This window comes from Tachypleus tridentatus, chromosome 2, assembly GCF_004210375.1.
Source record: "Tachypleus tridentatus isolate NWPU-2018 chromosome 2, ASM421037v1, whole genome shotgun sequence".
In the NCBI taxonomy this organism is placed as follows: Eukaryota; Metazoa; Arthropoda; class Merostomata; order Xiphosura; family Limulidae; genus Tachypleus; species Tachypleus tridentatus.
In genome coordinates, this window is record NC_134826.1 from 41,406,457 (window position 1) to 41,419,792 (window position 13,336).

The following is a 13,336-nucleotide window of genomic DNA, read 5'->3' on the forward strand; positions in this document are numbered from 1 at the left end:
ATACAGAATCTTAGTAATGAAGAGACTTACATATGTTTATATAACACAGTATATCTGAGAAGTAAACTAATTCGTCTATCCAGTTACAACTATATAATATTATTGAATGGTGTGTAAAATATGAAAAGCACTTGTGTGTTTTCACGCACAACAATATAATATTGGTTGGATGGTATATAAAACGCTACAAAGTTGTTTATTTTTGCTACGGGCTCGGCATGGACAGGTGGTTACAGCGCTCGACTCGTAATCTGAGGGTCCCGGGTTCGAATTCCCGTCATATCAAGCATGCTCGTCCTTTCAGCCGTGGGGGCGTTATGACATGACGGTGAATCCCATTATTCGTTGGTAAAAGAGTAGCCCAAGAATTGGCGCTGGATGGTAATGACTGGCTAACTGTCTTTACTCGAGTCTTGCATTGCTAAATTCGGGACGGCTACCACAGATGTGTAGCTTTGTGCGAAATTGAAAAAGAAAAATTTTTGCTACACCGACCAAGAGTATTGAAATCCTACTTTTAGCATTAGAAGCCCTCATACTGAGTCACTGGAGGTCGAAGAGTAATTAGCTTGGTTTATTTAAATATTTGATTATTATGTTATGAACATGGTACTCTGCTACTGTATGATATGTTGTAATATTTATGAAGAGATCATAAATCGTTCGATCTTTGTTGTTATGTGTGTGTTAAATTGAGTTAATTATTATTAATTTTATCATTTCTTAGATATCTTCCAATAAAATAAATACAGTTAGATAAAAACCATAAGTAGTATCAAAAAATACTATATATAAGTATACTTATACATGCACAGTCATGTGAAAAAGTTAGGACATCCCCACATTTATTCCCACTTAAAATGGCTCAACTCACACACAGGTGTATCACACCAGGTGTACATGATCAGAAGATCGTTACTCAACATTTTGAATGAGGCTTGCCCTATTTAAACCTCAGACATTTAGTTTGGTGTGCTCCTGACTGTTGAAGTAAGAGTGAGCACCATGATGAGAGCAAAAGAGCTGTCTGAGGACTTCAGAAAGAAAATTGTAGCAGTTTATGAGTCTCGTAAGGGATTTAAAAAGATCCCAAAAGATTTTGAAATAAGCCATTCCATTGTCCGGAAAATAGCCAACAAGTGGAGGGCTTTCAAAATAACTGCCAACATGTCCAGGTCTGGTCGTCCAAGCAAGTTCACCTCAAGAGCAGACCGCAAAATGCTAAAAGAGGTCTCCAAACACCCTAACATGTCATCACTGGACCTACAGCAGGCTCTGGCTATTGTTGATGTGAAAGTGCATGCCTCTACAATCACAAAGAGACTGCACAAGTATAATTTGCATGGGAAGTGTGCAAGGAGGAAACCTTTGCTCTCTAAGATAAACATCAAGGCCAGACTGAAGTTTGCCAGAGAGAATGTAGACAAAGACCATGACTTCTGGAATAATGTTCTTTGGACATATGAGTCCAAAATTGAATTACTTTGGACACCAGAACAAAGGACATGTTTGGCGTAAACCAAATACAGCATTCCAGGAAAAGAACCTCATACCAACGATGAAGCATGGAGGTGGAAGTGTCATGGTTTGGGGCTGCTTTGTTGCAGCAGGACCTGGACAGCTCACAATCATAAAATCCACCATGAATTCTACTGTGTATCAGAGGGTCCTTGAGGAACATGTGAGTCTATCTGTAAGAAAATTACAGCTGAAGCGGAACTGGACCAACACGACAATAACCCAAAATATACCTGTAAATCCACCAAGGACTGGCTGAAAACTAAGAAATGGAGAGTACTGGAATGGCCGAGTCAAAGCCCAGATTTTAATCCCATTGAGATGCTGTGGGGTGACTTGAAACGAGCTGTAAATGCAAGAAACCCCTCAAACATCTCACAGCTGAAAGAATTCTGCATTGAGGAATGGGGCAAACTTTCTCCAGACCGATGTCAGAGACTGGTAGATGGCTACAAGAAGCGTCTCACTGCAGTTATTTCAGCCAAAGGGGGTAACACTAGCTATTAGGGGATAGGGTGTCCTAATTTTTTCCTCAGTTAGAATATGCATTTTTGTAGAATTACATTTACAGAAGATCTTGAAAAGTCTTTTCTTCAGTTTTAATTGTTTAGTTATATTCGTATAATCTCTCAGTATTGTTAAAACTGAGATTAAATATCTATATATCCAAAAATGTTACAAAAATACACAGGTTTTCATAGGGTGTCCTAACTTTTTCACATGACTGTATGTGTGTGTATACCCATGGCACGCACAGCATTTGTCGTTTAGTTTAGTTTCTTTCTCACCCACTAGAGATGAAAGTAAAAAACAGGACCTGTGACACAGAGATCTAAAGCTTTTTTTTTGGGTCCAGTGCTGGGGGCTGTAGTTTCGCATCATTGATGGCTTATCATCACAGCTTGAGTCAGCAAACCAAATAAATACCATTAGACCTTATCACTCTGCATTAGGGTGCAGATTAATATTGGGTTCCGAGGAGAAGGCCATCATACCACGAAAGCATTTATGATATAACTTTGTACCATGAATTCGTGAAGCCCCCTTTTTTAATTCCATTTTAAAGGTGTGAAACCAAAAGCTGTCACTTCTGTGATTGATTTATTTGAACTAAACTATATGAAACACACGGTATTAGTCTATCCTCCCATCACTACCTAATTTTATTCAATATCATAGAATATATCAGAAAATTAACACTGGAGTGAGACGTTTCATTATATTATTTTCGTTAGTTTTCATGGTTCATTTAAGCTAGCTAAGATAATTAAGGTGTCTTCGTCTTTATATGAAAGTAAGCGTTTCCGTTCCATTTAGTTAAACGCTATTTGGCTGATACTGGTTTAAATATTGGGCATTCCATATCAAAACCGAATATTTGGATTCTTGTGTAAAACCCACACCAGTTAGTCTCGTTTATTGACATTCCTTCAAATATAATTGAAGAAAAAAAGAATTTGTATGACATTAAAATAGACGTTGTTTTATAATCCTGAACTGTTCAAACTTTTTTTTATGTAAATACCACATACTTTGAAAAATAGCTCATATTACGATTTCATTTCAATAAACCGTTATGTAACATAGAAGCATGCCATAAGAACCAAGTTCTCTCTGACGTTTGAAAACTTTTGCAGAACTTTATCTAATGCGGTAATGAACATTTTTAGACGCTTGGTTTAGTTTGTTTCGAATTTCGCGCAAAGTTACACGAGGGCTATCTGCACTAGCTGTCCCCAGTTTAGCAGGATAAGGCTAGAGGGAAGGCAGCTTGTCATCACCAACCACCGCCAATTCTTGAGACACTCTTTTATCAACGAACAGCAGGATTAACCGTCACATAATAACGCCTCCACGGCTGAAAGGATGAGTAATTTTAGTGGGGCAAAGATTCGAACCCGCGACCCTCAGATTGCGAATGGAGTGCCCTGACCACTTGAACATTCCTGATCTTTTGTATGCGATCTTGTGTGATAACTCCTTAATCAGAACTTAATTTTTAACTGCTAAACTGAAAAGCGAGTAGCTACTCAACAGTGCGCACCGCCAACTCTTGGGCTGCTCTTGTCTGAAAAAATAATTATATTTGACTGTCTTCTCGTTAAGCAAATATTTTTGACGCATCTGCTTAAAAAAGTGATTGAGCAGAAACGACAACGCAACATTTTATTTTTTCTGTTTTCAACATCAGACATTTTCGTTCTGGAACACAAACAGATAATTGTATTATATCGGAAAATGATAGCTTGCGTAAATATGTCGTGTGTATACATATGAGGCCATCTATCTGTTAGGTCTCTGTTAAAAATATAATATAGTTTATCTAACCTTTAACTTTTTAAGCAGCTGAAAGGATAAACGTGTTAGTTTTTATCTCAAGTGTAATTCCTGTATGTTAATTGTAACAACATCTGCTTCAATTTTCTGATATAATTTTAAGATACTACGTTTGACATTTCTTCTTTCTTGATAAGTAAATAAATTCGATTTGTTTTTAATTTTCACTTTCACTGTAACCTATATCACAAGTTTCAACACAACGAAAATAATAATAATAAATAGAAGACAATCACTTAAATATTTTATGTAATATCTGACTTTTGATTTCCTGGGAAACGAACCATATTCGAAATTGATTTTGATTGGCCAACAAGTTGGTATAAGATATGCGTAGCATGCGCGCAAACAATTTTTAATAATAACCTTTTGGATTTTTATGGTCATTAAACGTACCATTCCAAATTCGAACATTTCTAGTTTGTTTGTTTTTTCACTCAAACGACAACTTAGGCACACATGAGTCATATATTCAGTTCAAATTCTGTACTGGTCAGGCATAGCCGTCCATAATCTTGAACTGTGACTAGATGGAAGGAAATCAATTGGCTGTATCTGTCGCCTTGAGTGACTACCCTTAACAGAACGATGGGATTAACTGTTGCTCTTATAACGCATCCACGGTTTACAATGTAAAGTAAGTTAACCACAATGCTACGCTCGAGCTTTACATCTTTAGGACAAAAAGTCTGCTTGTTTGTTTAAAGTTAAGCACAAACTACACAATCTAAGCGCTTTATTTAAAATATATTGAAGACATGTAAAACATTTTTTTTGAAAATTTTCCATCGTGTTATACATTTTTTTTAAATCATTTACATGTGTTTGGAATGAGATTTATTAAAAATCAAGGAGAATCGAGATCAGGAGAGAAAAGCACATACACTTTCATCATACCAAAATCAGGTGTAGTAACTGAATTTTGACATCACTATCTTTTAACCACTAAAACTCATTTTGATTGTTTAAAATTGATGCTATCAGAACTGGGTAAATTGTACGTGTTGGGAACTCGTTAGGATCCGTAAACAAAGTTGACAAATGACGTAATATGTAGATAAGTTACTAATGCTCACAAAAAACATTTCCTTCTGACTAATGAGAAATTTATCAGAAAGGTCAGGTGCAATGAGTTGTTATTTTTTAAACTTTCCTCGTATGCTTTAACCAATTGAAGTGTAGTAATATTTGAAGTCAATACTTCATCCTAATATCTACTATAAATTTGAACGTTTTATTTTTTGTCTCTCTCTACGTGACAGACGTTAGTCAGGGAATTTAAGAAAAGTTATTTTAAAATGTATGTTGGTAATTTACAAAAATAGTCATATATTTAAGATTGGGTTTGGCTTATTTTGTATTTAGCACAAAGATACACGAGAGCTATCTGCACTAGCTGTCTCTAATTTAGCAGTGTAAGACTAGATGAAAGGCAGCTGGTCATCACCGCTTACTGTTGGGCTACTCATTTATCCAAAAACAACGTGATTGACCGTAACATCACAACGCTCCCATAGCTGAAAGGACAAGCTTGTTTGGATATTATAAAGAAATCAACAAATTTGTCTGTCTCATACATTTTTTTGTATAGTTCATTCTAGTTCAGTGTTATACGTAATTAACCAAGTAGGACACCTTTTTACTTTAGCTTTCATTTATAAGAAATTCATTTTTTATCCACATAAATCGTACCGTGTGTTAAGTGTTAAAAGCGTACACTAATGACGAAAGTGATTCATATATTCTATATTCAGATTTAAACGATACCTTGTCTTTTATTCATATGACCTTTAATTACCAAAGTAGCTGGTTACATTCGACAAAGATAGCGTGAAGTCATGCTTTGGCTGCTTATGTTTTTTATTTAAAAAATTATGTTCAACAGAAATTTTTCGCGCTAGATAATAATAAGAATTTAGGACTAATATGCGTTGCGGGTATTTAGATCTCGTGAAATTTTTGTTAGGTACGGGCCACCAATGCGTTAAAATTATAATTTTCTTTCAACTTTAGAAGAACCAAAAACAAACAAAAACGGTTACATTTATTCTGTGTTACTTAATTGCTGTAAATTGATTAATAATACAAAAGTACAATTTACAGTTAATGTATATTTCATGTTAGGCCAAATTTTTATTATCAGTACCGAGGGAATATGCCGTACAGATATCGATCGAACTAGGTGTTTTATTAAAATATTAACTATTTTTAGCTCACTATAATATTTAAATAAACATTAAGACGAATATGACTTTACTTTTTCCTTAAAAATGCAGCAATAGCAAAAAGTATCAAACACTCACCTTCTGTTCTGTAGCTCATGAGAAGAATGGGATCGGTGCGAGACGATTTACCGTGAAGTTCGGCAGGGATTGGTTGCAGTAGTTCGTCAAGTTTCTCATTCTCGTCGTTTGGTGTTAAGTTACAACGCTGCAGAATGTCTGTCACCTCAGCAAAGTCGATACTAATTAGATCATTGTAGAGTAGGGAACGTTGATCGGGGGTCAGTGACGGCCAAAATTTCAGCAGATGTTCTTGACCATGACAAGCTAGGTTCTCCTGTAAAGTCTTTATGTCCATGCCTGTGAGAATGGAGACCATAAAGTGTCTCAGTACGTGACGTTTAAAAATGAAGAATATGCCATTGCATTCTGGTTAAGACAAGTTTATAAAGTTTCAGTACAATTCCGATTATTGATGAAGTTTGATAGGCGCACTTGGTAACAGTTAGTTTAGAGATGCCCAACTCCATAATTAACGCCAGATTTGATTTGGAACCCGCTCAAGGATTCGTAAAGTTTGGGTACAAAACATGACTATACCAAGCTAAACGAAAGAAGAAACTGTACAAAGTTTTAATACAAAATATGACAATACAAAGCTGAACTATAACATAAAAAATACAAAGTTTAATGCAAAACATGACTATACCAAGCTAAACTGTAGTATAAACAGTACAAAGTTTTAATACAAAACATGACTATACAAAGCTAAACTATAACATAAACATGACTATACCAAGCTAAATGATTGAAAAAAAAAACTGTACAAAGTCTTAATAAAAATGCATGACTATACATGACTATACCAAGCTAAGTTGTAGGAAGAACTGCAAGCTTGTATACAAAAAACGACACACTTGCTTGAAAAATGAAATACAGCGTTTTAATGCAAAGAAAACTAACCCTGAAATAAAAGGGAAATTGTAATCTCAAACTTTTCTAACTATTCAAACTTCCTTATCTTCTGAGTCTATATAATCTTAAAGCAAAATGTAATTAGTATTTTTTAATTACCTTTTCTCCACCTGAGGTACTTTTATAAACGTTCAGTCGATATAATGTAATTTTTAAGACTGACCAGATTCTCATGAAATCGAAAAAGGTACTACCTCCTCAGGGTCTAGTAAACGAATGGGAAATGAGTGTAGTCACAAGGCCGCTGGAATGCCACCAAACTGTGTCATGCCCTGATTAAATCCTTGTTAGACCTGAAAGCAGACTGAGGTTTTATCCAGAACTACATTAGCCTACGAATATGCTTGTAACCTAACTCGAAATATATTGTCATGAGCTCATTGAAAGCACGAGTAACGTTAACGTGGCTCTGACTGAACGTCGCGCGTGATTTTGAACAGAATTTCACTTTTCATTTGTGAAAGTGTATGCAAATAAACCACGAAAGGGTAACGTTACGATTTCAGGAACCCCTTTCGGCAGGGTGGGCTTTCGTAAAATGATGACGATTGTGTGATAAAGTCCTTCTGTGGGTCAGCGGTAAATCCACGGACTTACAATGCTTAAATTCGAGGCTCGATTTCCTACGATGGACAGTGTGAAGATAGTCTCTTAAAATTCTTTGCGCCAAGAAATGGTCGAATTAAATTAGGAAAACATTTTTTTTTTTCAAATAAAATCTCTGTATACATTAACATTCAATATAAATGTACTGAGACGATGAGGGTCACCAAACTTTACAAACAAGAGCACATGTCGTTTATATAACTGTTTAAAATTTCTGATTGGCTAACGTGTGTTTGTTTTTGTTGTTGTTTTCATTCACCTATTTGGAAAATAATATATATTTTTATAATTCTTATTGATTGTTTGTATATTTTGAATTTTCGCACAAAGCTACTCGAGGGTTAACACGCTTGGCCATCCCGGGCCTAATTCTTATTGATGATCAGCAATTAGTGTAAAGTTTTTACTGAAAATTTTGTCTGTGAGTATACAAATGAAAGGTAAGCATTTATAAAGACAAGCACATTCCTTTTATTTCTATAAATAATAACTTTGGAGTAAAAAATAATTATTAACATTGTTAGTAATTCATAAAAAATATTGAACTCATTGTGAAGTACGTTTAGTAAAGCACAGAAAGTAAATACAAATATTTGTTTGTGTCGAATCAAGCATAAATCTACACAATGGGCTATCTGTGCTTTGCCCACCACGGGTATCAAAACCCGGTTTCTAGCGGTGTGATTCCACAAACATACCACTGTGCCACTGGGGGCTAAATACAACGAAGATGTTAAATAGTTATTACAGTGTTAAACATGTGTAATAATGACTTCGTTGTTGTATATGGTTATTACAGTTTCAAACTCTTGGAGTAACGACTTGGTTGATATACCTGGTTGTTTCGCTGTTAGACACGCTCGTGGCATAACGATTTGGTCGTTGGTTGAATAGGAAGTTAATTTGTCAAAATGTTGGCCAGATCTGTTTCTGGAATTTTTGTTTCAACCAACTTTTAAGTTTTACCGGTTACACAGCAACAGTACTTGTTTATTTAAAGAATCAAATAAACGTAACCATGTTCGATTCCTGATGATGGAATGTTGTTTGTTTTCTGAATTTCTCACAAAGCTACACGAAGGCTATCTGTGCTAGCCGTCCCTAATTTAGCAGTAAGACTACAGGGAAGGCAGCGAGTCATCACCACCCACAGCCAACTCTTGAGCAACTCTTTTACGCACAGTATAACACTCCCACGGCTGAAAAGGCGAGGGTATATCTCGATGTGACAGGGATTCGAACCCACGATCCTCAGATTACGAGTTGAGCGCTCTAACCACCTGGCCAAGCCAGACCCAGGAATAAAGAATTTCCGAAAAGTCAATATTAGAAAATGTTTTGTTTTACTGTGGTGCTCCAGCTTTTAATGATTAGATTTATTTTCAACAAGTGTAAAGAACTACACACAGTTGACTAAACTAGCGTGTCATATTTGGTGGAGATTAAGTCTGTCTTGAGCAACAGAGTTCTTGTATAGCTATAGCATTCTGCTTCGTTCCTCTGACGTCTCAACTCTTAACCTCGAACTACACGTGACACTCAAACAACCTACGTCATATTTCAAACGTTGTATATATATGAAACTGAACTTAGCACTCTTTATAATTTAAATGTATTTGCTTTAAAGCCTTGGACTTACCTTATGAATATTCATATATGCTCTGTTGCAGTAACATACAAATCACTACAAGCTCTAGAACGATGGGACAGTTTTAGTATTTTGTTGCTCTATAGGCAAGACTTGAAAATGCCGTCCCGAACGGAATTTCTATACCACTACCTTCGATGGATGTACCTATGACATCACCTGTGTAAACTGACTCGCAAACTGCAATTTGCTTGTGATCACGCACAAAGATGCACAATGGACCACTTGTGCTCTTGTCACCTCAAGTATCGAAACCCGGTTTTTAGCGTTTTAAGTCCACAGACATACTACTAGGCCACTAGGGGGCCACAACCCCTAGTAAACTCTTACTTTAGCGGGACCATCTGTGTTTTTCTTCGAACTGTTCAGATTTAAAATAATTTAGAATTTTACTTCGTTCAACTTTTTTATACATTATCATTTGCAAAAGCATGTATCAGAGGCTACTTGGAGTTGTGTTTTCTTGAACCTGTAGACACTCTTTCATATTTAAATCAAGTATCTTATGTCACAATGTCTGTGTCTGTGAACTCATTTTATAAGTCTGTAAGACACGGCAAAATATACGAAGTAAGCGCTAAATAGTTGATTTTAATTTAAAGTGAAATTAATATAAAACAATTATTGATTTTTTTCCGCCTTGAGCATTGCCTACCGCTAAAACACCGGACTTACAACAATGTATTTATTGTTATTAACGTCTGATCAAAACATTCTGTTACATACAGATCACAGATCACAACAACTAATCCAATAATGAACCTATCAAATCTTGTATACCCTTCTAAGTTATACGGATATAGAATGCCTTTACCCATCGATAACAGAATACATCTTGAAACTAACAACTGCATTGGTAAGGTTTTAGATATTCTAACGTAATCTTTTATTCGAATGGTCAGTACGATGAGACTTTCATTAAATTTATTCAACACTCATTAAGACTCCTTGTTCTGTAATATTCAGCTTGGCATGGTCAGGTGGTTAGGACGCTCGACTCGCAATCTGAGGGTCACGGGTTCGAATCCCCGTCATACCGAAATATGCTCGCCTTTTCAGTGGTGGGGGCGTTATACTGTGTCGGTCAATCCACTATTCGTTGGTAAAAGAATAGCGCAAGAGTTGGCGGCGGGTGGTGATGACTAGCTGCCTTCTCTCTAGTCTTACGCTGCTAAATTAGGGAAAGCTGGAGCAGCTAGCCCTAGTGTAACTTTGCGCGAAATTCGAAAACAAACAGCCCGGCTTGGCCAGGTGGTTAAGGCATTCGACTCGTAATCTGAGAGTTGCAGGCTCGAATCCCCGTCACACCAAACATTCTCGCTCTTTCAGCCGTGAAGGGCGTTATATGTGACCGTCAATCCCATTATTCGTTGGTAAAAGTTGGCGGTGGGTGGTGATGACTAGCTGCCTTTCCTCTAGTCTTAAACTGCTAAATTAGGGATATCTAACGCAGATAGCCCTCGTGAAGTTTTGTGCGAAATCCAAAACAAACAAACAAACAATCTGTGATATTCTTCAGTAGCTTAAGGGAAGGGATCGAACGTCTTGAAAGTGTCGTATAGTATCTTTAAGACAATATCAAAGAAAAGCTGTCTTTTGCACGTGAAAGAGCTTTTAAATATATACATATAAATGTGTTCTCGTATGCAGCCGGACAGTTAATGTGGAAATTTCACCGTGAAACGGAAATTAGAATAAGGAAATCCAATCATGATAAATCCATCCTCTTTCTCCGAAAAGCTTTGCGCGAAATTCAAAACAAACTAAACCTTCTCTTTCCTTTACGTAGGACGTTACTAGGTGTCCAGATTTTATGTTTTAAGTGTTTATTTGTCTGACTATTAATAATGTGATTTGAAGCTACTTCGTGCACTAATAAGTACATTGTAACTTTTCTTAAAATTCATTAAATCCCCTGCCCTTTCAGCCGTTCGGGGAGGGGGACAATAATGTGTCTACCAATCCCATTTTTCTTGTGTTATACAGTAGCTCAAAAGTTGGTGATAGTTTGCGTTGGCTAGTTGCATTTCGCTAGTCTATTATCACTTCTAAATTAAAGGACTGTTAGCGCAGGTAACCTTGCGCTAAATTAAACAAAACAAACAAAACTTTTCTAGTTAGTACACGTTCTAGTTGCTTCAATACTGCCTTCCTGACAAAATTATCGACTTTACTCAAGGATAAAGCTATTTCTATGCTATTAATATTATTATTACTTAAAAACACTATTTCCACAGTACTGTGTCAGCGAAGTGCCAATTTTGTTACTTACCTTTGTATTCCTGTCTGTTCAGAAGTATGCAAACAAGATCACGAAAGTGATCAAACTTGAGTACTAACTTAAAAGTTTCGGATAATAAAGAAGTTTCCGATTTACTTCTGACACTTTATGATTTTAAGTCGCTTAAAATGTCTGACAACTCCGCCCTTATGTAATGACGTCATAGGGAAACAACTAAGCAACTGATATGTTCGTGTTTACTTCAACTGTATCTTACATAACACCTGATAATACGAGATAACTGAACAAGTGTTAACTTCATGTGATATTGAACAAGTTTGAAATCAATCCTTGGTAGGTGTTCTTCCAACATTCACTATTCATATATACAGTTTCCCAAGAAAATACCCAAAATTACTATGTTTGGGTTTAGGGGAAAACATTACACAACTTGTTTGTCGAGGAAAAATATAATTTTCCTTAGTCATCTAAAGATAAATGCTTCATATATATAGGATATTAGTATAAATTTGAAAGATAGAACGTTAATCGAAATCTGCATACAATTTTAGGCTTAGTTCATCTGCACCTTTTAATCACTGCTTGAACATTTAAAATCCAAGGTATTAAAAAATTGCTTCCCAGTGGCACAGCGATATGTCTGCGGACTCACACTGCTAGAAACTGGGTTTTGATATCCCTGGTGGGCAGAGCACATATAGCCCATTGTGTAGCTTTGTGCTTAATTCCAAACAAAGAAACTTTTTTTTTTTCAATTTCATTATTATTAACTTCTGATCAAGGCAAGCTACGTGCATAAAACAGAACTAAAATTTTAATAGTTATGAATGTAGTTAATTTAATACACCGTTCGTACTTATAATGATTAGAATGCATTAGTTCATTAATTAGGCATCCTCACTGTTGGTGATATTTTTGGCCGTAATCCCAAAAATATCGCACAATGTTCGACCAAATAAAAAAATCCAAGTTTGTTCTAAATCGACACTAAGTTAGTAATGAAAAACAATCCTCATAATGTATATAATCAATAGCGAATGTTTAATAACGTTTTCGAAATTATTAATTTGTACAAGCCTAGATATTTAAAATAATATTATTGCCCAAGGTTTAAAGAAATTGCTTTTAGCGGCCATGCATAAACCAAAAGGAACTATTGTAAGTCAAACACATGGCTAGTAGTTTTAGGTGAACTTCAGTCTTACCACTGAATCACTACGGATTAAATAAAGAAAGCTAGAAATAGTGTGTTTGTTTGTTTGTTTTGAATTTCTCGCAAAGCTACGCGAGAGCAATCTATGCTAGTCTCCCTAATTAAAAAGTAAAAGAGTAGAGGGAAAGCAGCTAGTCATCACTACCCACAGCCAACTGTTGGGCTTCTCTTTTACCAATAAATCGTGGGATTGACCATTACATTATAACGTCTCAACAGCTAAAAGGGCGAGCATGTTTGGTCTCACGGGAATTCGAACCTGTAACCCTCAGATTGTGAGTCGAGCCCCCTAACCACCAAATGAGACATACTATTTAACGTTCGTTTTGGCCTTGAAAAGTGCGGTATCAAAGAGCATAAGAATTTTAAATTTTGTGTCACCATGAAGAATAAAAATTATCATAAGTAGTGAAATTAAATTTTGTTTCTATTATTTAAAACTTACATAAGAGGTAAATCTTCAGTTAAATTAAAGAATTAAATTAAAGAAGCTTGTCAAAATGACGGGAAAAACAATGGAAACCAAAACTGTTCTTTATAAAATTGACAATACAGAAATGCAAAGTTTCGTTTCC

At 35.8% G+C, this 13,336-nt stretch overlaps 1 protein-coding gene across 2 annotated transcripts in view; it reads right to left on the bottom strand.

The window, feature by feature from the left end:
• LOC143241834 (UDP-N-acetylhexosamine pyrophosphorylase-like) overlaps nt 1-11,721 on the bottom strand; it is a 41,480-nt gene extending 29,759 nt beyond the window's left edge. Inside the window, exons 1-2 of one of the 2 annotated variants that reach the window (XM_076485117.1) lie at nt 11,579-11,721; nt 6,159-6,437 (exon numbers count right to left, since the gene is read on the bottom strand). In XM_076485117.1, coding sequence (XP_076341232.1) covers nt 6,159-6,435 — 277 coding nt within the window. In that variant the 5' untranslated portion in view covers nt 6,436-6,437; nt 11,579-11,721. Of the gene's footprint in view, nt 1-6,158; nt 6,438-7,151; nt 7,310-11,578 lie in introns of those variants that run through there. The other variant, XM_076485108.1, reaches the window with a different exon arrangement.
• Between the last annotated feature and the right edge of the window lie 1,615 nt (nt 11,722-13,336).